This window comes from Pelophylax lessonae, assembly GCF_965119305.1.
Source record: "Pelophylax lessonae genome assembly, chromosome: 9".
Taxonomy (NCBI): Eukaryota; Metazoa; Chordata; class Amphibia; order Anura; family Ranidae; genus Pelophylax; species Pelophylax lessonae.
In genome coordinates, this window is record NC_138776.1 from 266,979,609 (window position 1) to 267,003,771 (window position 24,163).

At 45.9% G+C, this 24,163-nt stretch overlaps 2 protein-coding genes across 2 annotated transcripts in view; both read right to left on the reverse strand.

Annotated features, from left to right (window-relative positions):
• The window catches only part of LOC309562954 (uncharacterized protein), a 109,017-nt gene that overhangs the window by 8,627 nt on the left and 76,227 nt on the right, over positions 1 to 24,163 (reverse strand). The gene's annotated exons all lie outside the window — the stretch shown is intronic.
• Positions 330 to 24,163, reverse strand: part of LOC309564449 (uncharacterized protein) — a gene marked incomplete at both ends in the record, with an annotated part of 28,123 nt that continues 4,289 nt past the window's right edge. Inside the window, 3 exons of the mRNA XM_082269079.1 lie at positions 330 to 1,171; positions 1,904 to 1,952; positions 5,921 to 6,041. Coding sequence (XP_082125205.1) covers positions 330 to 1,171; positions 1,904 to 1,952; positions 5,921 to 6,041 — 1,012 coding nt within the window. The remainder of the gene's footprint in view (positions 1,172 to 1,903; positions 1,953 to 5,920; positions 6,042 to 24,163) is intronic.

Genomic DNA, 24,163 nt, shown 5'->3' on the forward strand with positions numbered 1-24,163 from the left:
AAGGAGTTTGGAAATTGTAGAGAAATGCTTAAATAATGCATTACAAATTACAATTGAACTACACCCATTTGATTATAGATGACTAAAATGAGTTTTAGTCGACTAAAATGTAGGGCGTTTTAGTCGACTAAAATATACTGGAGTTTTAGTCGACTAAATACGACTAAAACTAAAACACTTGCAGAAGACTAAAATGGGACTAAAACTAAAATGCCATTTTAGTCCTAAGACTAAAACTAAATTGAAATTTGCTGCCAAAATTAACACTGCTCAGGACACTAATATTCCTTATGGGTTCTGTGGGATTTCTGATGAATGGAGAGTTGGGCCTTGCTTGAAAAACATTTACTACAGTCATGGCAGAAGTCCAACTTCTCCCCTCTGTGAGATCTTTGATGCTCAGAAAGATTGTACTTCTGTGAAAAACGTTTACCGCACTCAGAGCAGGAATGTGGCTTCTCCCCCGTGTGAGACCTCCGATGCCTGTGAAAACTGGACTTGTCTGAAAAACATTTCCCGCACTCTGGACAGGAAAACGGCTTCTCACCCGTGTGGGATCTCTGATGTGTGTTAAGATGCGCCTTCTGTGAAAAGCATTTACTGCACTCAGAGCAGGAATACGGCTTCTCACCTGTGTGACACCTCTTATGTTCAGAAAGATAGGACTTCCGTGAAAAACATTTCCCGCACTCCGGGCAGGAATATATCTTCTCGCCTGTGTGAATCCTCTGATGTCTGGAAAGACCGTACTTATCTGAAAAACCTTTCCCGCACTCAGGACAGGAATACGGCTTCACATTTGTGTGAGATAGTTGATGCCTGACCAGTTCTGATTTCCGTAAAAAACATTTACAACACTCAGTACAGGAATGAAGCTTCACACCCGTGTAAGATCTCCGATGTACAGAAAGACTTAATTCAGAACAAAAACTTTCTCCACATTCGGGACAAGAAAATCTCTCCTCCCCCTGAATTCTGGCAACATCCCCCACCATACAAGGTTCCACAGAGTCAGAGGGATTCCATGGTCCATCCACACTGGGAAGTCCACCATCCATAGTGGAGCTCATTGTCTTTTCTCCTTCACAATCTCCTGTGATGTCCTCATCTTCCATTTTACAACCTGGAGATAAAGTGAGACGATCCTTTGAGGGTTTCTCCATGGCGTGTCCTGGAAAAATATAAAAACATCATCAATAGATCTGAGAGGGTTAGTTCACTTCCATCAAGATTCCATCTGGATCAGGTAGATATGAGTGAGCAGATGTTCTCTGTGGATGTCCCAACCAGCTGGGACTCTCCCCCCTCTTCAGTCAAAGGGGCTTTGGTCCTCCTCCCAGATCACTTCTACATTTACACAGCCTTGTCAGAAGAGCAGTAACCAATGGGGACTGGGAGGTCCATGCTCTTTACACAACCACAAGCCTAGGCACTGGGTCATGTGATCTCTGATAAACAAGAGGGTCAAAGTTCAGACTTGTAGACCCTTTACCATAGAACAAGTGACCATAGGCCTAGGCTTCTGGTGATACGAAGCACTGGAGGGAGCTTGCAGCAGTTCTTTTACACTAGAAGTTTAAGTGTTGCAGTCTCTGTTACTCCTTACTTTTCAATGCAACAAGACTGGTAATAGAGTTTTATGGTAACATTTAGCTATAAGTCTGCTGGAAGAAGAAGGACCAACCTAAGAAAGACTCAATCTGTGTTCTCATATCTGTGCTACTGTAACTAGGAGTGACACACAACCTAATACTGCCAGCTGAATCCCATGATGAGTATCAGTACAGGGAGGGGACCATTATCAACCTATTATTGGCTGATATCACTCAGCTCCCACCCTACTCTGGACCAATCAGAGTGCAGTAACAGTGCAGAGATAAGAGAAGAATATATTACGGGTCACCTGTGCTGATCTCTGTAGGAGTGTCCTCCACTATGAATGTCCTCGTCATTCCAGCCTCCTCCGTATATTGCTGATCATCCCTCACATACGTCTCTTCTACTTCACCCTCAACTTTCATCTTCATCAGATCTTCACCCTAAACCAACAGAATGGCAGAAAATAACATCTGTAACATAGAAGTATTTATGATGTGAGATCACATAGAAAATATCATCTTGTAGAGTCCACACATCGTCTCCACATGTCAGAGTGTTCAATCACTTTATGTTCCCGACCCTCAACTCAACCCACCTGATGATGGTGAGGGATGGTGTGACCTTCCTGTGTGGAATCCCGGGAATACAGAGGACGGGGACATCTCTCTGGTGGGTTTCTGTTATTTGGTTGTTCCATCATATCCTTATAGAGATCCTTATATCCTTCAGAAAGTTCCTTCATCACACCATACTCCTCATCCTCTCTCTTATACTCTTCTTTAACAACAATTTTATAATCTCTGAGGTTTTCACTCTAAATATATAATAAAATATTTATTATAATAAAGATGTTTGCGTACAAATCACATCTACCAATACAGTAATTATGAATCATCTACCTGATGATGGTGGGGGATGGTGTGATCTTCCAGTGTGGAATCCCGGGAATACAGAGGACGGGGACATCTCTCTGGTGGGTTCCCATTACTGGATCCATCTGTAGGAAACACACACACTGACTGAATACATTGTTTCTATGTGTTTATCAGATGATGGGGGATCTAGGTGGATCCTCCGTACTGCTCTCTCCTTTACAATAAAGTCTCCTCTTACCCGGTGATGTGAGGGGCGGCTGATTCTCCATCATGACGTCCTTGTAGAGATCCTTGTGTCCTTCTAAATACTCCCACTCCTCCATGGAGAAATAGACAGTGACATCCTGACACCTTATAGGAACCTGACACACACAATGATACAGTCACCATCCAGACACATCCCTTGTCTGTTACTGGATAATGTCCCAGAATTCCCAGCACCGCTCACCTCTCCTGTCAGCAGCTCCATCATCTTCTTGGTGACCTCTAGAATCTTCTCCATGTTGTGTCTCTCAGGTTTTAGGGAGTCACATGGAAGTACTGTGATGGTCATATGATCACCAGAAGACTTCAGAAGAGGAAATCTCTGTATTGGAGAACCAATAGGAATATCATGTTAGAATCCCAGAATCCTCCTCACCTCTCCGGTCAGGTCTATGTTTTATTAATAGAGATAAGAGTGATGTCATGTGACCTCCCAGAATCCTCCTCACCTCTCCGGTCAGGTCTGTGTTTTATTAATAGAGATAAGAGTGATGTCATGTGACCTCCCAGAATCCTCCTCACCTCTCCGGTCAGCAGGTAGATGATCTCCAGGGTGAAGTTTAGTATCCTTTCAGTCATGTGACTCTGGTCATCCTCCATCCTCATTGATGTGGTCATTTGATCTTTGCCGGTTTCTCTGTGGATTGATAGCAGATAATTATCTGGACTATATTTATTGTACAATGTTAGGATAGGGATACAAGGGGTTAAGACGAGACAGTCTGGCTCAAGTGAGAGTTACTGCATGGGATGTAGTAGAAGCCAAGCAAGTCCACCAGGAGAAAGTTTTGTTAGGGCTGCAAAAGTTTGGGGCAGGAAACATCTGTAGACAAATACAGCCTGGTCAATATTGTCACTGCTGTATCTCAGATGCTACACTCTTTTCATTACTGGAAAACACCTTCCACAACTTCCCTAGTTTAGGCCTGTTCTATTTGCTGTCCTTCCTCTGGACAATTTCTACTAAACCATACCTGAGGGCCATAGCTCCAATACTTAGACTGTTATTGCTATTGAGTTCCTTCCACCATGTTCTCCTCTCACCGAGACCTGTGGTAGGACTTCATGTTATTTCAAATACAGATAAAACCCAAGGTGACGCCTCATCACCAATTTTACTGGGCCCGGCTGAATTAGAGGAGGAGAACACATCAGCAACGGTGGACAATTATTGGCTGCTCTGTGCCTCTGAGCTCCAATATTTAGACTGTTATTGCTGCCGAGTTTCTTCCACCATGTTCTGCTCTCACCGAGACCTGTGGTAGGACTTCATGTTGTTTCACATACAGATAAAACCCAAGGTGACGCCTCATGACCATTTTACTGGGCCGGGCTGGATTAGAGGAGGAGGACACATCGGCAACGTTGGACAATTACTGGCTGCTCTGTGCCTGGAAGGTGGAAGATGAACCCACCACCGCAACACACATAACTCAAACACCATTCACTAATTCATCTCCCCTGATCGGAGCTCTCCCTCCGGCCCCAGAAGTGTGAAAGTGTTCTGCCCCTGAAGGAGTTAATCTAGGTTTCCACACTATATATGTGTGTATCATCATATGCTGGAGATAAAAGACGTCACGGTGACTATAGAGGAAGAGGACGGAACATGACGGGGGGGGGGGCTACTGGGTTTAAATAGAAAATAAGATCTTATTACCTCCTCTACTGCCAGTTCCAGCAATGTCTCCTCTCTACCTTCTTCCAACTCACCTCTTACCCGAGACGTCCTATTTATACTTGACATCACTTTCTGTCTGTTCCTGACATCACTTCTTGACTTCCATAGAGACTTCCTGTCTGGGTGGAAGTGAAATCCCCACCTTGTGAAGCTCAGAGGAACTGCAGCCCCGAGAATTGTGTGAACACGGCCTTGTGCGGTGTGTGTTTATACTGTATGTGGCATTCTTCAACCTTAGCTAGCAGGAGATACATAGAAGGAATTCCGGATCTCACTTTGTAGCAAACAGTCTCCTTGGTAGGCCAGTTTACCACCACTTTCCTGGTGATGTGTTGGTAAGAGTAAAGAGTAGATATTTTCAAAGCATTCAACGAACTTTGAGCACCTTTCTTGATGCCCTCTCAGAACCAGTCTGGTGGTTCTCAATGCAGATCTTAGTGAGAGTTCGGCCTGTATCTATCAAATGCTGTCGGTAGATTTTAGTACTGCTTGTAGCTTCCTAAAAGTCTGCTAAGATAGAGACAGGGTTCCTGGTTCGATTTGACACTCCCAGACTGGAGCTTAAGGACATGGAATAATAACTGTTATATGAAAAGCAGGTCGCATTCCCTCCTGTTGTGGCATCAGCTGGAACGCCTTCAGAAATGGTGGATAATTAGAAATGTTTAGCATGTTTTAGACCTGCAAAGTCTTGTTTCCGACCTTTGGCTTGTTCCTTGACTACGCTTCTGCTTAATCCAAACCTGCAACTACTCATTACTGACCTTTGGCTACTCCTTGACTACGCTTCTGCTTGATCCCTATCTGCTACTGGACCCTGGCTTGCTCACTTCCTGTTGGGGCGATCCTGAGGACCGCGACATGGTGCTAACATGCAGCAAAATCCATCTCCACCATCAGGAGTGCTGGTGAAGACCGATTAGTACTTAGATTCTGCACCTCAGGTGAGCCTGCGTCATCTGCCTGGGTGACCTGCCTGTGTTCTTATCCTGCTGGTTCCTGTGTGAGCTTCCGCTGCTATAGCCATTGGTCTTCGAGCCTGACCCCGGATCGTGACAGGGATATATATTGCTTGCCAAGCTAGTTAGGGAAATATATATCTGTGACGTAACTGCTGTTTTATATATGGGATGTACACGCTTATTAAGTCACTTGGCCAACGGGCATGAGCCGGGCTAAGTCATTTTCGTTAGCCAATAAAAAGGTTTGTTTTCCTGAAGTTCGCGTCCAAATTCCATTTCCGGTTTCCAACAACTGTTTGCTGCTACACTGTAACCAGAGGTGCTGGGTATTTTCCTCAGCTGTGGAGGAGGAGGAAGTTGTGAGGGAGTACAGGTATGATTAGAATAAGGGGGTCTGGTAAAGCCCTTTACAGAGACAATTCAACTTTGCCCTGCATGGGACAAAATAAGGTAGCACCCTCTTAGGTAGGCTGCTAGTCAGGTTAGGTAAATTTAGTTCTTGTGGCTCTCCTGTAATCAGTTGAGCAGCTTTTGATTGCCGTGGGTTGTTCTGGGCTCTGCAGACTGCAGGCGTTCATGGGGGCGGTTGGTGATGGGATATTCATGGAGTTGGTCCTCCATACTGTAAAGGGGCACTGTAATTCAATGTGAGCCTTTGATCTGGATCATATTAACAAGCTTGTTAATATGAAAAGAATCCTGCTCTTTGTGCAGATCTTCAGTTACTCCTGCCCCCTGCCGGGGTAGAGAGCCAGAAAAGGAGACACAAGCATGGCTGCATAGCGGGAGGTGAGCTGCAACTGAGCCATGTCCTCACTAACAGATCCTGCTCTCTGGTAGGCAGAGAACAATATAGATTTACCTGGAGCCCCTCTGGTAAGCAGACAGAACTCAAAACTATACTTTCTCACTAACCCCGACCTAGAAGGGTGCTACAGTCACCCCCCGCCAAACTGAGCCATGTCCTCACTGGCTCCAGGCAGCCGCCCTACAAAAATACCTGTACAAAATCTACACAAACTTGGAAATGGGGAAAAGGGAGATAACATATGTACAGGGCCATGGGGCATACCCCATATGTGGACAGTGTCTACATACAGAGCCCCTCCTGTTCTCTGCCTCAGCATACAGCTAGGGAGAGCCCGGGTCCAGCACTCTGTGTGGCTGGGAGTCAGAGCTGGAAGTGGGAGGTGTGCAGCGAAGATGTGCAAGAAGACGAGGCTGGTGGGCTGTTAGGACATCCGACCCGGCGGCCCCGGACTACAGGACATATCCCCAGTGTGCCTTGTGACCAGTCATGGCCTGGGGAAGATCATCCTCAATCTACTGCTTAGGGGTGCATGGAGTATCTGTATCCCACAGCTCCTTATGCCCTATCCAAGTTAATTAGACTGTTTATTGAGCCAGAGGAGTGACTGTTCTTGTGTGTCTGGCTGCCATTGCACCAATTTGGGAGAAGAACCTGGGACAAACTTAGTGGCCCTTGCGGGGATGAGCGCTACAATAATAATACAACTCAATACACAAAAGCCAGAAACCTGCCAAGCAGAATGGGCCAGTTTGAAGTTTTTTGAGCATGAGAATAGGGATGAGCTGAGTGTTCAGCCCGAACATTTATGGCATTTTGGAATGGATAAACATGATGGCTTCTGGTTGTCGATGATTGCCAAGGAAGCAGCGGATGCCTGCTCCCGCTGCCTCCTTTCCAAACGTTCCCGCCACCTTGCCCTTACATGGTTCAGAATCCTGGCCATGTATTAAAGTGGTGGGGATGTGGGTGACATCATCGCATTAATACGGCCACATGGCCAATTTTGGGCAATGATTTCACGAATATCCCTGCCGCTTCCCTTACACTGTTGATGACAGCTTCGAGGAGCTGTCATTCGGTGAGTGGCCATTAAAGCATTAGGATCATCAGAAGGTGTGAGGTTTGATGTGGATTTTTATATCTTTGGGGTTTTTATTTTATAAAAGACTTGTCTGCACTATGTAATCCTTACTCATTCACATGGAAGGGGAGGGGTTTCTGGGCGCCCCCATTTTGGTAAAGGAGGCTTTTAGAGTCTGATAAACCCCCCCACCCGCAAACCCCCACAGCTGCCAGGCCAGTGTTGCAGGGAATGGGCCCTTGTTCTCATCACTATGGGGACAATGTTCTTTGCCATGGGGGTGCATCATGGCAAGGCCCCCCTACCCCCCTCCCATGTTGAGGGCATGTAACCTGGTATGATTTAAGAAGGACGTACACACTCATTCTCCCTCATTCCTGGCCAGCCAGGCTACATTCTCAGATAAGGGTCTGGTATAGATTTTGGTGGGACCTCAAATTTTTTTTGCATGGGGTTTCCCCTTAAAAGTCATGCCAACCGTAAGGGCATGGGATTTCCCCTTAAAAATCATGCCAACCGTAAGGGCATGGGATTTCCCCTTAAAAATCATGCCAACCATAAGGGTCTCTAAAGAATTTAAGGAGGACCTCATGCAGTTTTTTTAAGGGGTCCCCTAAAAGTTCATACCAGACCTGACGGGCCTAGTATGAAATATGGGTGAGCCCCCATGCCCACTTTTTACTTCTATGTGATGGTCACCCCATTTACGTCTATATCAGACCCTTATCTATGATACCAATAAAACTGAGTTACCTTTCAGTAATGGGGAGATACTACAGAGGGTGAGGACCTTTCTGATTGGAGGAGCACAGTCACATGTGGGGAGCACTTTCAGTTATCTTGAGGAGTGAAAAAGAGACCAGGGATTGTTTTATGGACTTTACATGGTGGAATATACTGAACTTAAGTAGTTTTCAATTGATATGACACAATGAAGTGGACATATTGTTGTTGAAGGGGTATGGATTAGAGTTAGAAGACTGCAGGCATTATTGTTTGTATAATATATTTTTATCCCCCTTGGTGGGAGTGAAAATGTCCCTATATACACTATATTACCAAAAGTATTGGGACGCCTGCCTTTACACGCACATGAACTTTAATGGCATCCCAGTCTTAGTCCGTAGGGTTCACTATTGAGTTGGCCCACCCTTTACAGCCATAACAGCTTCAACTCTTCTGGGAAGGCTGTCCACAAGGTTTAGGAGTGTGTCTATGGGAATGTTTGACCATTCTTCCAGAAGCACATTTGTGAGGTCAGGCACTGATGTTGGATGAGAAGGCCTGGCTCATAGTCTCCATTGTATTTTATTCCAAAGGTGTTCTGTCAGGAGGAGGTCAGGTTGGGCTTGGCTCCTTAGTTCCACTGAAGGGAACTCTTAAGGAGTCAGCATATCAAGACATTTTCGACAATTCCATGCTCCCGAGTTTGGGGTGGAGGAACTTGACTGGGTTAAAGTCAGGACTCTGTGCAGGCCAGTCAAGTTTTTCCACCCCAAACTCGCTCACCGTGTCTTAATGGACCTTGCTTTTTGCACTAGCCCCCAGTCATGTTGGAAACAGGAAGGGGCCATCCCCAAACTCCTCCCACAAAGTTGGGAGCATGAAATTGTCAAAAATGTCTTGTTATGCTGAAGCCTTAAGAGTTCCCTTCACTGGAACTAAGAGGCCAAGCCCAACCCCTTAAGAACAACCCCACACCAAAATCCCCCCTCCACTAAATCATTTGGAGGGGTGGCCCAATACTTTTGTCAATATAGTGGGAATGAGCGAGTTTGGGTGCAAAGTCATGTTGGAACAGGAAGGGGCCATCCCCAAACTGTTCCCACAAAGTTGGGAGCATGAAATTGTCCAACATGTCTTGGTATACTCACTCCTTAAGAGTTCCTTTCACTGGAACTCAGGGGCCAAGCCCAACCCCTGAAAAGCAACCCCACGCCATAATCCCCCCTCCACCAAATGATTTGGACCAGTGCACAAAGCAAGGTCCATAAAGACGTGGATGAGCGAGTTTGGGGTTGAGGAACTTGACTGACCTGAACCTCAACTTGATAGAACACCTTAGGGATGAATTAGACTGCGAGCCACGCCTTCTCGTTCAATGTCAGTGCCTGACCTCACAAATGCGCTTTTGGAAGAATGGTCAAACATTCCCATAGACGCACTCCTAAACCTTGTGGACAGCCTTTCCATAACAGTTGAACCCTACGGACTAAGACTGAGATGCCATCAAAGTTCATGTCGGGTGTCTTGCTCAGACAAACAAAGCAAGGTCCATAAAGACATGGATGAGCGGAGGAGGAACATGACTGGCCTGCACAGAGTTCAGACCTCAACCCCAGAAGAGTTGAACCCTACGGACTAAGACTGGGATGCCATCAGAGTTCATGTCCGTGTAAAGGCAGGCGGTCCAATACTTTTGGTAATATAGTGTATAAGGATTTACAGTACATACACACAAACCACAAGGCTGTGTTCACGACCTACGAGACGTTTCTCTGGGCTACAGTTCCTTTGAGCCCCACAAGGTGGTGAACTCACTACCCAGACAGGAAGTCTCTATGGGGGACAGGAAGTGATGTCAGGTAGAGACAGGAAATGTTGTCGGGTACACGCCGGAAATTCCATATTCGAGGAATTACAGAGAAGACATTGCTGGAACTGGCAGCAGAGGAGGTAATAAGATATTATTTTATCATAGCTCTCATGGTTGGCCATTTTTGGAACAAAAATTGACCCTGTCCCGCTTTGTCCTTTAAATGTCCCTCTCTTCAGTATGATGTACTGACCGAAATGTTCACATCGCTCTCCGTATTTCATCACTATTGAGGAGCAGAACCTACCTGTGTTCAGTTCCAAGTTCCAGGCGAGTTTGGAGAACATTACCGAAGTTTAGGTGCCGAATCCGAATCCCATTGACATTAATTGGGAGCCGAATTCTAAAAATTCTGTTCTGGCCATTTTCTGGGCTAATAGCCAAATGATTGCCAAACAGTCAGCATGGGTGGATGGCCATTGCCCTAGCAGACATGTTCCAAAGCAAAAAAATTGGTTTAAAAATGTATTTTGCCTTCTATATGGTCAAATGGGAACAAGACCTGAATACAGAGTGGGCCCTTGTAGATTGGCACAAATGTGCAGAGAGATCCTTTCGAGGGATTCACAATGTTGCACTCATGGAGCCCAACGTCAAAGTACTAATAACATGGTATATGGTACCTCGCCGATTAGCAACTATTTTTTTTCCCTCCTCCTCCCCACTCTGTTTTCGGGTATGTGACCTAACGGGATCCCTGATACACATATTTTGGGAGTGCCCCAAAATCCGGAGATTTTGGTATCACATTTTCCAGGTCATCCGTAAAGTGTCGGATGTCTCGCTCAGACAATCACCTGAACTTGCCCTCTTGAACCATTGCATCCCTCGGGTTCCCAGGCACGCTCAATCTCTTATCTTTTTTGCCTTCCTCGGGGCAAAAAATCACAATAGCTAAACAATGGAAACAACCCTCTGTTTCTTTCCGAGCAGCTAAGCGGAAGATATCTTGGATCATGACACAAGAAAAAATATACAGTATTTTGGAAGACGCTAGAGATAAATTTGAAAAGGTTTGGGAACCGTGGGCACCCTATCCAAATGTGACCCTTTAGCTCAGAAACCCAATCGGCTATGTTATATTTGCATCTTCTTGGATTGGTGGATCCGGTCCCTGGGAACAAATTACTGTCTACCTCTCTCATACCCTACCCCTTTCTCTTCCTTTCTATACTTTCTATCTTCTCTCTTCCTACCCTTTCGTCTTCTCCTTCAGCCTCTGAAGTTGTCAAGGAAATGATTTCGCTTGCAGTTTATTTCAATATTGGCTGATATAACAGGTTGTTTTCAGACCCTAAGGCTCTAACAGCAGGAATGTGGACCTTTCTTATGGATTATGGGTCCCAAGAATTGGTTTTGTCTTCTCTGGACGGAATCGAACCTATCCTGTTCTCCCCGGAGCCCCCAATATTGGCTGAAATAACAGGTTGTTTTCAGACCCTAAGGCTCTAAGAGGCAGGAACGTGGACCTTTCTTATGGATTATGGCTCCCAAGGATCGTTTTTTTGTCTTCTCTGGACGGAATCAAACCTATCCTGTTCTCCCCGGAGCCCCTAATATTGGCTGAAATAACAGGTTGTTTTCAGACCCTAAGGCTCTAACAGCAGGAACGTGGACCTTTCTTATGGATTATGGCTCCCAAGGATCGTTTTTTTGTCTTCTCTGGACGGAATCAAACCTATCCTGTTCTCCCCGGAGCCCCCAATATTGGCTGAAACAACAGGTTGTTTTCAGACCCTAAGGCTCTAACAGCAGGAACGTGGACCTTTCTTATGGATTATGGCTCCCAAGGATCGGTTTTTTGTCTTCTCTGGACGGAATCAAACCTATCCTGTTCTCCCCAGAGCCCCTAATATTGGCTGATATAACAGGTTGTCTTCAGACCCTAATGCCCCGTACACACGCATCGATTATTGGCCGGGAATTTTCGGCCAACGTCCGATCGGCCGTTTTTCGGCTTGTTAGTATGATGCTTCCGACAACCGACTCCGACTTTTCGGCCGAAAAAAATCTGGTGTGCAGGCTATAACATTTTTGTTGGCCAACAACACAACGGCCGATTTTCCGTCAGTCAGTACAAATTTCGGCAGACAAAAATCTGATAAGCAAGTCTGGGCATGCTCAGAGAAGAAAAAACACAAAGAAAGTAAACCAACACATGACATCACTTCTGAAGTAGGTTTTTGTTGGCCGAGAAAAATCGTGTGCAGTCTAGGCACATTTCAACCAACAAAACACCACTCTGGACAAAAGTCGGACGACCGGTCGGCCAATAATCGTTGCGTGTGTACGAAGCATAAGGCTCTAACAGCAGGAATGTGGACCTTTCTTATGGATTATGGCTCCTAAGGATCGCTTTTGTCTTCTCTGGACGGAATCGAACCTTTCCTGTTCTCCCCGGAGCCCCCAATATTGGCTGATATAACAGGTTGTTTTTAGACCCTAAGGCTCTAACAGCAGGAACGTGGACCTTTCTTATGGATTATGGCTCCCAAGTATCGGTTTTGTCTTTTCTGGACGGAATCAAACCTATCCTGTTCTCCCATAGACACAGCTTGTTCCCTTTCGGAGTGTCTCGGGGGGGACCAGGTCTCTTACCCTAAGGAACTCATTCCCTTGATACTTTACTTTTAGAAGCCTTACATTTTGCTCTAACTGTTCTTCGCAGCATTATAATTCCTGTGATTCTTGTTAAGTCTGTTCATCAGCATTTGTGTTATGAACGTATTGTGACCGAGAAGCTTAATTATTGTGTCTGATTTGTATTTTCTTCTCCGTGAAACTCAATGAAAACTATTGAAACAAAAAAAAATGTATTTTGGGCAGGGAGTAGCAATTTTAATAATGCTTAACCTTTTCGCTGCCAGGTAAAAGGTTTTTTTTTTACCTTAATGCGTCTCTATTACTTACCTAAACCCGATGTCCATCATGCAGCATGCAGCTAGCAGTAGAAAGCAGCTAATACACTTGGTCTATAGAAACCAAAAACCAATACTCTCAATAAATTGTGTAGCGCTAACATCAAACAGTAAAAAATAATGCACAAAAAATATTAAATTAAACAAATAGTGACGTATACATGACAAAAATCGTGCATCTGTGTGCAAAAAAGTCCATTCAAGGAATATATAGGAATCAATAGAGCACAAGTCCCAGAATGGGCGATGATAGGTAGAAGGCTTATATCCCAAGAAGGTGGTGGAGCAGGAATACACCCGTGAGGAATACACCAGAAGCATAGGCCCCCAACTTAATGGATAGGCCACAAACGCTTAGATGCAAAGCTGCAATATAATCATTCCTTCAGATGTCAGGGGAAGAGAGGTATATCTGATGTAAACTCTCGCAGTTGACTCCAGGGATATTAAGAACCATGTATATAATGAGGAAATAAAGAGCACATAGCGTAATCCAGTAAAAGTAAGCAAGAAAAGTTTAATCCGAAATTGCACTTACAATTTTTTCTTTAAAAGCAAGCAGAACAATAAAACCGCGTCGTCCCGCTTTTGGAAACAGAGCCGACGTCTAAGGGGGCGTGGTAGCGTCACATCATGTACAGCCCGACCGGTTTCGTCATACGTGACGTCGTCCGGGGCGTGGTTGAAAAAAAAAAACAATACTTCTATTTGGAATTTGGGCTTTAAGCCATCATGGTTTCTATAATTGGGACTATGTCAGGGGTTTGGCCTTGGATTTAATATTTGGTGCTAAAAAGTGTGTTCATCAATGATAGAAACCCTTATATTATCCCCATACACCCCCATCCTAATATTGTACAACCAGTACAATCCAGATCATTCTCTCTTATCAATTATTGGTCTACAGGAAACCTGTACAGAACACATGACTAATGAGGATGGAGGAGGACCGGAGTCACATGACTGAGAAGATACTAAACCTCACCCTGGAGATCATCTACCTGCTGACCGGAGAGGTGAGGAGGATTCTGGGAGGTCACATGACATCACTCTTATCTCTATTAATAAACACAGACCTGACCGGAGAGGTGAGGAGGATTCTGGGAGGTCACATGACATCACACTTATCTCTATTAATAAAACACAGACCTGACCGGAGAGGTGAGGAGGATTCTGGGAGGTCACATGACATCACTCTTATCTCTATTAATAAAACACAGACCTGACCGGAGAGGTGAGGAGGATTCTGGGATTCTAACATGATTTTCCTATTGGTTCTCCAATACAGAGATTTCCTCTTCTGAAGTCAGGTGATCATATGACCATCACAGTGCCTCCATGTGACTCCCTAAAACCTGAGAGACACAACATGCAGGAGATTCTAGAAGTCACCAAGAAGATGATGGAGCTGCTGACAGGAGAGGTGAGCTGTGCTGGGAATTCTGGGACATTATCCAGTAATAGACAAGGGACGTGTCTGGATGGTGACTGTATCATTGTGTGTGTTACGATCTGTACATTATCTCCATTGTTACAATTGATGTCATTTTTATTATATATTTAGCGTGGAAACCTGAGAGATTCTAAAGTAGATTGTAAAAAAGAGATAAAAGATGAGTATGGTGTGATAAAAGAGTTTTCTGAAGAACACAAGGATCTCTGCAAGGGCAATATGATGGAGCAACCTAGTAACAGGAAACCACCAGAGAGATGTCCCCGTCCTCTGCATTCCCAGGATTCCACACAGGAAGATCACAACTACGCACAACATGATCAGGTAGGTGATCGGCAATTATTGGTAGCTATGATTTATACACAGCATGTTTGTTACAATGAATATCTTTTTATATATTCAGGATGAAAACCTCGAAAATTATAATATTGTTGTTAAAGAAGAGTATAAAGAGGAGGATGAGGAGTATGGAGTCATGGAGGAGTTTTCAGATGGACAAAGGGATATCATGGAGCCACCTAATACCAGGAACCCACCAGAGAGATGTCCCAGTCCTCTGTATTCCCGGGATTCCACACAGGAAGAACACACCATCCCTCACCATCATCAGGTAGATGAGGAACAGTTATTGGTAGTTATAACTCTACGGAATCATGCTTGTTACAATAATTGTATTTATATATTTAGAGTGGAAACCTCGGGGGTGATTATATTGTTGTTAAAGAAGAGTATAAAGAGGAGGATGAGGAGTATGGTGTGATGAAGGAACTTTCTGAAGGACACAAGGATCTCTACAAGGACACCAAGGAGTCATCTAACACCAAGAACCCACCAGAGAGATGTCCCCGTCCTCTGTATTCCCGGGATTCCACACAGGAAGGTCACACCATCCCTCACCATCATCAGGTGGGTGGAGTTGAGGGTCGGGAACATAAAGTGATTGAACACTCTGACATGTGGAGACGATGTGTGGACTCTACAAGATGATATTTTCTATGTGATCTCACATCATAAATACTTCTATGTTACATAATGCTTTCTTTTTGCCCATTAAAGAACAGAGGGATCCACATACAGTTGGGTTATACTGCTCCCTGCAGGAGGTTTGAACACTGATAAAGTTTTAAGCCTGTCCCATACAACTCCTAAACCCAGCATGTCTCGTTTTTTTGCTGGTGTCCTAGGAGGTTGGATGTCGTTTTTTCGGTTCTGATAAAATTAAGTCTGATTTGTGCATTATGCCATATTACATAGTTACATAGTAGGTGAGGTTGAATAAAGACAATAGTCCATCCAGTACAACCTGTGTAGGTGTGTGTGGCTGTAATCATCTCACATACCCCTGAATGTTCTGATCCTTGAGATGTAAGTCTAATAGTCTTTTGAAAGCAACCATACTGCCCGCAGAAACCACCTCTTGTGGTAGAGAATGCCACAATCTTGTAGCCCTAACAGTAAAGAACCCCCCACGTTGCCTGAGGTTAAAACACTTCTCCTCTAATCGCATTGTATGCCCCCGAGTCCTCATGCAATCCTTTCGACTGAATAACTTTTTTTTCTATGCTGAGATCACCATTGAGGTATTTATAAATTGCTATCATATCCCCTCTCAGGCGTCTCTTCTCCAGGGAGAATAAATCAAGCGATTGCAGACGCTCTTCATAATTAAGGTCCTTCTCTGGACTCTCTCCAGCTCCAATAAAGCAAAAAAGGAATGACCGCACTTCCGATAAAGATCAAAAAATTGAATGTGTTTATTCCACATCAAACAATTGGCAAAATATAATACATACATAGTGTATGTATTATATTTTGCCGATTGTTTGATGTGGAATAAACACATTCAATTTTTTGATCTTTATCGGAAGTGCGGTCATTCCTTTTTTGCTTTATGTGGCTTTGGATTACGGATCCGACCGGCACCTGATCCCTGTCTCACCTGGAGCGGTCTCCCCAGTTTGGACTCTATCTATCTCTCCAGCTCCAACACATTCCTCCTGAGGAGGGATATTGTTGGCCTATTTCTTCCTTTCAGGTGTTCCACCTGTTTTTGCAGGTTCTTGCTTTTTGCTGCTTCAGGTTTTGTCTGAAGTCATCCCCCCCCCCCCCGGTGGTAATCACTTCCACCCTGGTCTGAGCATCAGGTTGACTATCTGTGACCTTCCTTTGGGCATTGGAAGCTTCCCTTGTCTTTCAGGGTGCTTTTGGTCATCAGGATCAGATTCCGGCGTTGGTCCTTCAGGTAGTTCTGAGCTGCAGGCAGTTGCCCGTCCCTTGAGAGCCAGTCATTGGTTGATGCCCACCTTTCTTTTGGACTGCTCTTGGACATCCTGACTGTATCTGAATTCCTGTGGCTCACAAAGCCAGAAAAAAAAGAAAGATTTTCGTACTTATTGTAAAATCTATTTCTTGGAGTCGACTGAAGGACACAGGTCTTCACCCATAGGTGTGCGTAGCTGATTGCATTAGGGTTTGCACCCATAATACACACACGCATACAGACACAAACACTCTTTTAAATGAATGTAAACTAATACAGGAAAGAAAGAGGGGAGTGAGAGGTGGTGGTGGTGGGGGGGGGGGGTAGATTGTAAGAAAGGAGTGTGAGGTAGAGGGGTGGAGTGAAAAAGAGAAGGGGGTGATAGGGAGCAGGGAGTGAGAAACAGGGGGTGAGATAGAGAGAGAGGGGGTGAGGATGTAAGAGAGAGAGAGAGAGCAGGAGGGGGGTGTTGTGGAAATTAATAGGGCTTGGAGCATAGAAACCCGCTTCAGTGCGCTCAAGATTATTACGCACCAAGCTCCATTAATAGCTTGTACTGAAAAGTACAAATGCACCGCTCTTTTGTATAACGGTTTACCAAGCGCTCGGTGACAAAGAAAGGAACAGACGCGCTGGGTCATTTCGATGCCATCTGCCAGGTCTCTCTCCGGATATGTATGTGTGTGTATGCATGTGTCTGTGTGAGTAAGAGCAAGTGTTTGTGGGTAAGAGTTTCTGTGTGTCTGCATGGATGGATGGCTGTGTGAGCTGCTGTGTGAGCTTGTGTCTGTGTGTGTGTGTGTGCGTGTGTCTGTGTGTGCGTGTGCGTGTGTGCGTGTGTCTGTGTGTGTGTGTGTGTGCGTGTGTCTGTGTGTGTGTCTGTGCCTTCCTGTGTCTTCTGTGTGTTCTGTGTGAGTCTCAGGGCAGGGCTTGGTTTATTTACGGCAAGTGAACAAAAGGGAGTTACAGGGAGTGGCTTCACAACCACCAATCACAGAAAGTACAATGGGCAGTGCTTATGTAGAAACACAGCCATGTGCAGAGATGAGCAGAAATGGCTGCCATCTTATCACTAACAAGTCTTTCCTGCAACGACAGTTAAAGCAATAATCACTGTGAACAGCGATTATCGGTAAAACCGACACTGGGAGACATTATGACTATTTAACTAAAGAAATGTCTATCAAAATTTCCACAACAGGGGTGAGAAGAGGGGGGAGAGAAAGGGGGGGGGGAGTGAGAGAGAGGGGGTAAGGGTAAGAGATACAGAGGGAGGGTGAGAGAAAGAGGGGGTGAGGGTGTAAGAGAGGAGTGTGAGGGGGGGGGAGTGAGAGGTAGAGGGGGGGGTGAGAGATAGGGGGGGTGAGTGAAAAAGCGGCTGAGGGTGAGTGAGAGAGAGGGGAGAGAGAGAGAGAGGGTAGTGATAAACGGGGTGAGATAGAAAGAGAGAGAGGGTGGCGGGGGGTGAAAGGGAGCGAAAGAGGGAAGTGAGAGAGAGGGGTAGTGAGAAACGGGGTGAGATAGAAAGATAGAGAGGGCGGTGAGAATGTAAGAGAGGGGGGGGTGAGAAGAGGGGCAAGAGAGAGGGGGAAGTAAGAGAGAGAGGGGGTGAGAGATAGAGAGGGGAGGGGAGAGAAAGGGGGGTGGGGGTGTAAGAGAGAGCAAGAGAGGGGTAGTAAGAAGAGAGGGGCAAGAGAAAAAGGGGGATGAGAGAGAGAAAGGGGAGTAAGAGAGAAAGAAAGGGGGTTAAGGCCAAGAGAGAGGGGGTGAGGGTGAGAGAAGAGAGTGAGGGGGATGAAGGGGGTGTGAGAGAGAAGAGGGGAGAGAGAGGGGGTAGAGTGAGAGGGGGTGGGGTGAGAGAGAAGGAGGGTGAGAGAGAGAGAAGGGGGGTGTTCAGTATGCCTGCTACTCACAATCATGGCCCCAGGCTGGTCTCCCTGAGGCTTACACTTCTTTACATTGGATGATACACTGGCGCTCGGGGTGATTAGGGTGTGCCCAGGCACACCCCCTGCGCACGCCTTTATCCCCACCCCTTTCTGTTTTGGCTTTAGCCCTTGGTACTGATTTTTCCAAAAACTAAGGCATATTGAGTGGAGGAGGAGTTAAACAAAAGGATGGCATACAATGTTTACCAATAGGGGGCAGTATAACCCAACTGTTTCTGAATTCCTGTGTCCCTCAATAGACTCCAAAAAATGGAGATTAGCGTAAACACACAAAGTTTAATTGTTCTGCCATTCTGTTGGTTTAGGGTGAAGATCTGATTATCGTAAAAGTTGAGGATGACGAAGAAGAGACGTATGTGAGGGATGATCAGCAATATACGGAGGAGGCTGGAATGATGAGGACATTCATAGAGGAGGACACTCCTACAGAGATCAGCACAGGTGAGTTGTAATATATTATCTCTGCTTTGATACTGCACACCGATTGGTCCAGAGTAGGGTGGAAACTAAATAAGATCAGATCAGCCAATAATAAGTTGATAATAGTCACCTCCCTGTACTGATACCCGTCCTGGGGTTCAGCTGGCAGTATTAGGTTGTGTGTCACTCCTAGTTACAGTAGCACAGATATGAGAACACAGATTGAGCCTTTCTTAGGTTGGTCCCTCTTCTTCCAGTAGACTTATAGCTAAATGTTACCATAAAACTCTATTACCAGTCTTGTTGGGATGAAAATAAGAAGTAACAGAAAAATGAAACCCTTAACTTTCCAGGAGAAAACACTGCTGCAAGCCCCCTCTAGTGCAGCATATCACCAGGAGCCTAGGCCTATGATCACTTGTTCTATGGTAAAGGGTCTTCAAGTCTGAATTTTGACCCTCTTGTTTATCAGAGGTCACATGACCCAGTGTCTAGGCTTGTGGTTGTGTAAAGAGCATGGACCTCCCAGTTCCCATTGGTTCCTGCTCTTCTGACAAGGCTGTGTAAATGTAGAAGTGATCTGGGAGGAGGACCAAAGGCCCTTTGACTGAAGAGGGGAAGAGTCCCAGCTGGTTGGGACATCCACAGAGAACATCTGCTCACTCATATCTACCTGATCCAGATGGAATCTTGATGGAAGTGAACTAACCCTCTCAGATCTATTGACGATGTTTTTTTATTTTTCCAGGACACGCCATGGAGAAACCCTCAAAGGATCGTCTCACTTTATCTCCAGGTTGTAAAATGGAAGATGAGGACATCACAGGAAATTGTGGAGGAGAAAAGACAATGAGCTCAACTATGGATGGTGGACTTCACAATGTGGATAGACCATGGAATCCCTCTGACTCTGAGCAACCTCGTACTGTGAGGGATGGTGCTGGAATTCAAGAGGAGGAGATAGTTTCCTGTCCTGAACGTGGGGAAAGTTTTCACTCTGATCTAGGTCTTACAGTCCTTCAGAGATTCCACATGCGTGAGGAGTTTTATTTCTGTTCTGAGTGCGGGAAATGTTTTCGTCAAAAATCCGAACTCATCATACATTACGGATCTCACACGGGGGAGAAGCGGTATTCCTGTCCTGAGTGCGGGAAACATTTTTCACAGAAGTCCCATCTTTCCAGACATCAGAGAACACACACGGGCCAGAAAACGTATGCCTGCCCTGAGTGCGGGAAATGTTTTCCACAGAAATCAAAACTTGTTTTACATCAGAGGTCTCACACGGGAGAGAAACCATTTTCCTGTCCTGAGTGCGGGAAATGTTTTTCACAGAAGGCAAATCTTTCCAAACATCAAAGATCGCACACGGGTGAGAAGCCGCATTCCTGCTCCGAGTGCGGGAAATGTTTTTCACAGAAATCAGACCTTGTTATTCATCAAAGATCCCATACGGGGGAGAAGCCGTATTCTTGCCCTGAGTGCGGGAAATGTTTTTCAGATAGGTCCAAGCTTTCTAGACATCAGAGATTGCACACGGGCGAGAAGCCGTATTCCTGCTCCGTGTGCGGAAAATGTTATACACGGAAACCTGAACTTGTTATACATCAAAGATCCCATGCGGTGAAGAAGCCGTATTCCTGCCCCGAGTGTTGGAAGTGTTTTTCGGATAAGTCCAATTTTTCGAGACATCAGAGGTTGCACACGGGCGAGAAGTTGTATTCCTGCTCTGAGTGCGGTATGTTTTTTTCAAAGAGCAACCATCTCTCCAGACATCAAAGGTCTCACACGGGGGAGAAGCCGTATTCCTGTTCCGAGTGCGGGAAATGTTTTTCACAGAAGTGCCATCTAAACACGCATCTGAGGTCTCACACGGGTGAGAAGCCGTATTCTTGCCCTGAGTGCGGAAAATGTTTTTCACGGAAATCCATTCTTACGGAACATCAGATATGCCACATACAGGAAAATTAGATTTGTGGAACTTAATATAAACAATGTTTTTAAATGAAGTCCTTTGAGGGACGCGGTGTCCTAGCAATGCGGATCAAGTCTTTCTCCAGGAACCCCCACTCCTTTGTTATATGCAATCAAAGCTTTATTATAACACATGTGTGAGAACAATAGGAATTAGGAAAGGGCACAAATGTATAAGGCTAGTAAATTAGCATGGATATAAAGTACATTCTAATTAGGTGTAACAACTGTATGTAAAATACAGTACAATCAATAAAATAAGCAATTCCCATTCAGAAGGAAAACTGTTCATCTTAATTCTTGGAACCATTAGCATAAGGGAACACCCTCTTTTGACATTTGCCAGGTACAGAATGTCTCAAGCCTAATAACAGTTGAAATATCTTTTTATCCCCCACCAAATTCATGCCAGACCCTTATCTGGGCATGCAGCCTGGCAAACCAGGAAAGGAAGGTGTCATGGTCAAGGCTCAGGCTCAAGCCTAGTCAAGGAACAAGCCAAAGGTCGGTAACAAGTAGTTGCAGGTTGGGATTAAGCAGAAGCGTAGTTAAGGAACAAGCCAACGATTGGTAACAAGTGGTTACAGGTTGAGATCAAGTGGAAGTGTAGTCAGTAAATAAGCCAAAGGTCAGTAACAAGGGGTTGCAAGTTGGGATCAAGCAGAAGTGTAGTCAGTAAATAAGCCAAAGGTCACTAACAAGAGGTTGCAAGTTGGGATCAAGCAGAAGCATGGTCAGTAAGCAAGCCAAAGGTCAGTAACAAGTGGTTGCAGGTTGGGATCAAGCAGAAGCATAGTCAAGGAACAAGCTAAAGGTCAGTAACAAGTGGTTGCAGGTTGGAATCAAGCAGAAGCATAGTCAAGGAACAAGCCAAAGGTCGGTAACAAGTGGATGCAGGTTGGTATCAAGCAGAAGCGTAGTCAAGGAACAAACCAAAGGTCGGTAACAAGTGGATGCAGGTTGGTATCAAGCAGAAGCGTAGTCAAGGAACAAACCACAGGTAGGTAACAAGTGGTTGCAGGTTGGTATCAAGCAGAAGCGTAGTCAAGGAACAAGCCAAAGGTCGGTAACAAGTGGTTGCAGGTTGGTATCAAGCAGAAGCGTAGTCAAGGAACAAACCAAAGGTCGGTAACAAGTGGTTGCAGGTTGGTATTAAGCAGAAGCGTAGTCAAGGAACAAACCAAAGGTCGGTAACAAGTGGTTGCAGGTTGGGATCAAGCAGAAGCGTAGTCAAGGAACAAGCCAAAGGTTGGTAACAAGTGGTTGCAGGTTGGGATCAAGCAGAAGTGTAGTCAAAGTACAAGCCAAAAGGTTGCAGGTTGGGATCAAGCAGAATTGTAGTCACGGACAAGCTAAAGGTTGGTAACAAGTGGTTGCAGGTTGGGATCAAGCAGAAAGGTAGTCAGCTGGGCCACATCCAAAGCTCTGCCAGCTGAGTAGCTCAGATACTGGAGTTAGAAACCCTCAGAATTTTTTCACAATTTGTACTTTTGCCGAGATAATCCATCCACCTCACAGGTGTGACATATCAAGATGCTGATTAGACGGCATGATTATTGCACAGGTGTGCCTTAGGCTGCCCACAATAAAAGGCCACTCTAAAATGTGCAGTTTTACTGTATTGGGGGGTCCAGGGGTCCGAAAACCAGTCAGTATCTGGTGTGACCACCATTTTCCTCATGCAGTGCAACACATCTCCTTGGCATAGAGTTGGTCAGGTCGGTGATTGGATCCTGTGGAATGTTGGTCCGCTCCTCTTCCATGGCTGTGTGAAGTTGCTGGATATTGGAGGACCTGGAACACGCTGTCGTTAACGCCGATCCAGAGCATCCCAAACATGCTCAATGGATAACATGTCCGGTGAGTATGCTGGCCATGCAAGAACTGGGATGTTTTCTGCTTCCAGGAATTGTGTACAGATCCTTGCGCCATGGGGCCGTGCATTATCATGCTGCAACATGAGGTGATAGTCATGGATGAATGGTACATTAATGGGCCTCAGGATCTCGTCACGGTATCTCTGTGCATTCAAAATGCCATCAATAAAATGCACCTGTGTTCCTTGTCCATAACTTATGCCTGCCCATACCATAACCCCACCGCCACCATGGGCCACTCCATCCACAACGTACGCCTGCCCATACCATAACCCCACCGCCACCATGGGCCACTCCATCCACAACGTACGCCTGCCCATACCATAACCCCACCTCCACCATGGGCCACTCCATCCACAACGTACGCCTGCCCATACCATGACCCCACCGCCACCATGGGCCACTCCATCCACAATGTATGCCTGCCCGTACCATAACCCCACCGCCACCATGGGCCACTCCATCCACAGCGTACGCCTGCCCATACCATAACCCCACCGCCACCATGGGCCACTCCATCCACAACGTACGCCTGCCCATACCATAACCCCAGCGCCACCATGGGCCACTCCATCCACAACGTACGCCTGCCCATACCATAACCCCACCGCCACCATGAGCCACTCCGTCCACAATGTACGCCTGCCCATACCATGACCCCACCGCCACCATGGGCCACTCCATCCACAACGTACGCCTGCCCATACCATAACCCCACCGCCACCATGGGCCACTCCATCCACAACGTACGCCTGCCCATACCATAACCCCACCGCCACCATGAGCCACTCCATCCACAACGTACGCCTGCCCATACCATAACCCCACCGCCACCATGGGTCACTTCATCCACAACGTTGACATCAGCAAACCGCTCACCCACACAATGCCATACACACTGTCTGCCATCTGCCCTCTACAGGGAAAACCGGGATTCATCCATGAAGAGAAAAAGCCAGTTACGATGACGAACTGTAGTCAGGTCGAGACCCTGATGAGGATGATGAGCATGCAGATGAGCTTCCCTGTGACGGGTTCTGACAGTGAAGAAATTCTTTGGTTATGCAAACCGATTGTTGCAGCAGCTGTCCGGGTGGCCGGTCTCAGACCATCTTGGAGGTGAAGATGTTGGATGTGGAGGTCCTAGGCAGGTGTGGTTACACGTGGTCTGTGGTTGTGAGGCCAGTTGGATGTACTGCCAAATCGATTGTTGCAGCAGCTGTCCGGGTGGCTGGTCTCAGACCATCTTGGAGGTGAAGATGTTGGATGTGGAGGTCCTGGGCGGTGTGCTTACACGTGGTCTGTGGTTGTGAGGCCAGTTGGATGTACTGCCAAATTCTCTGAAACACCTTTGGAGACTGCTTATGGTAGAGAAATGCACATTCAATTCACGGGCAACAGCTCTGGTGGACATTCCTGCAGTCAGTATGCTTGGTTAGCAGT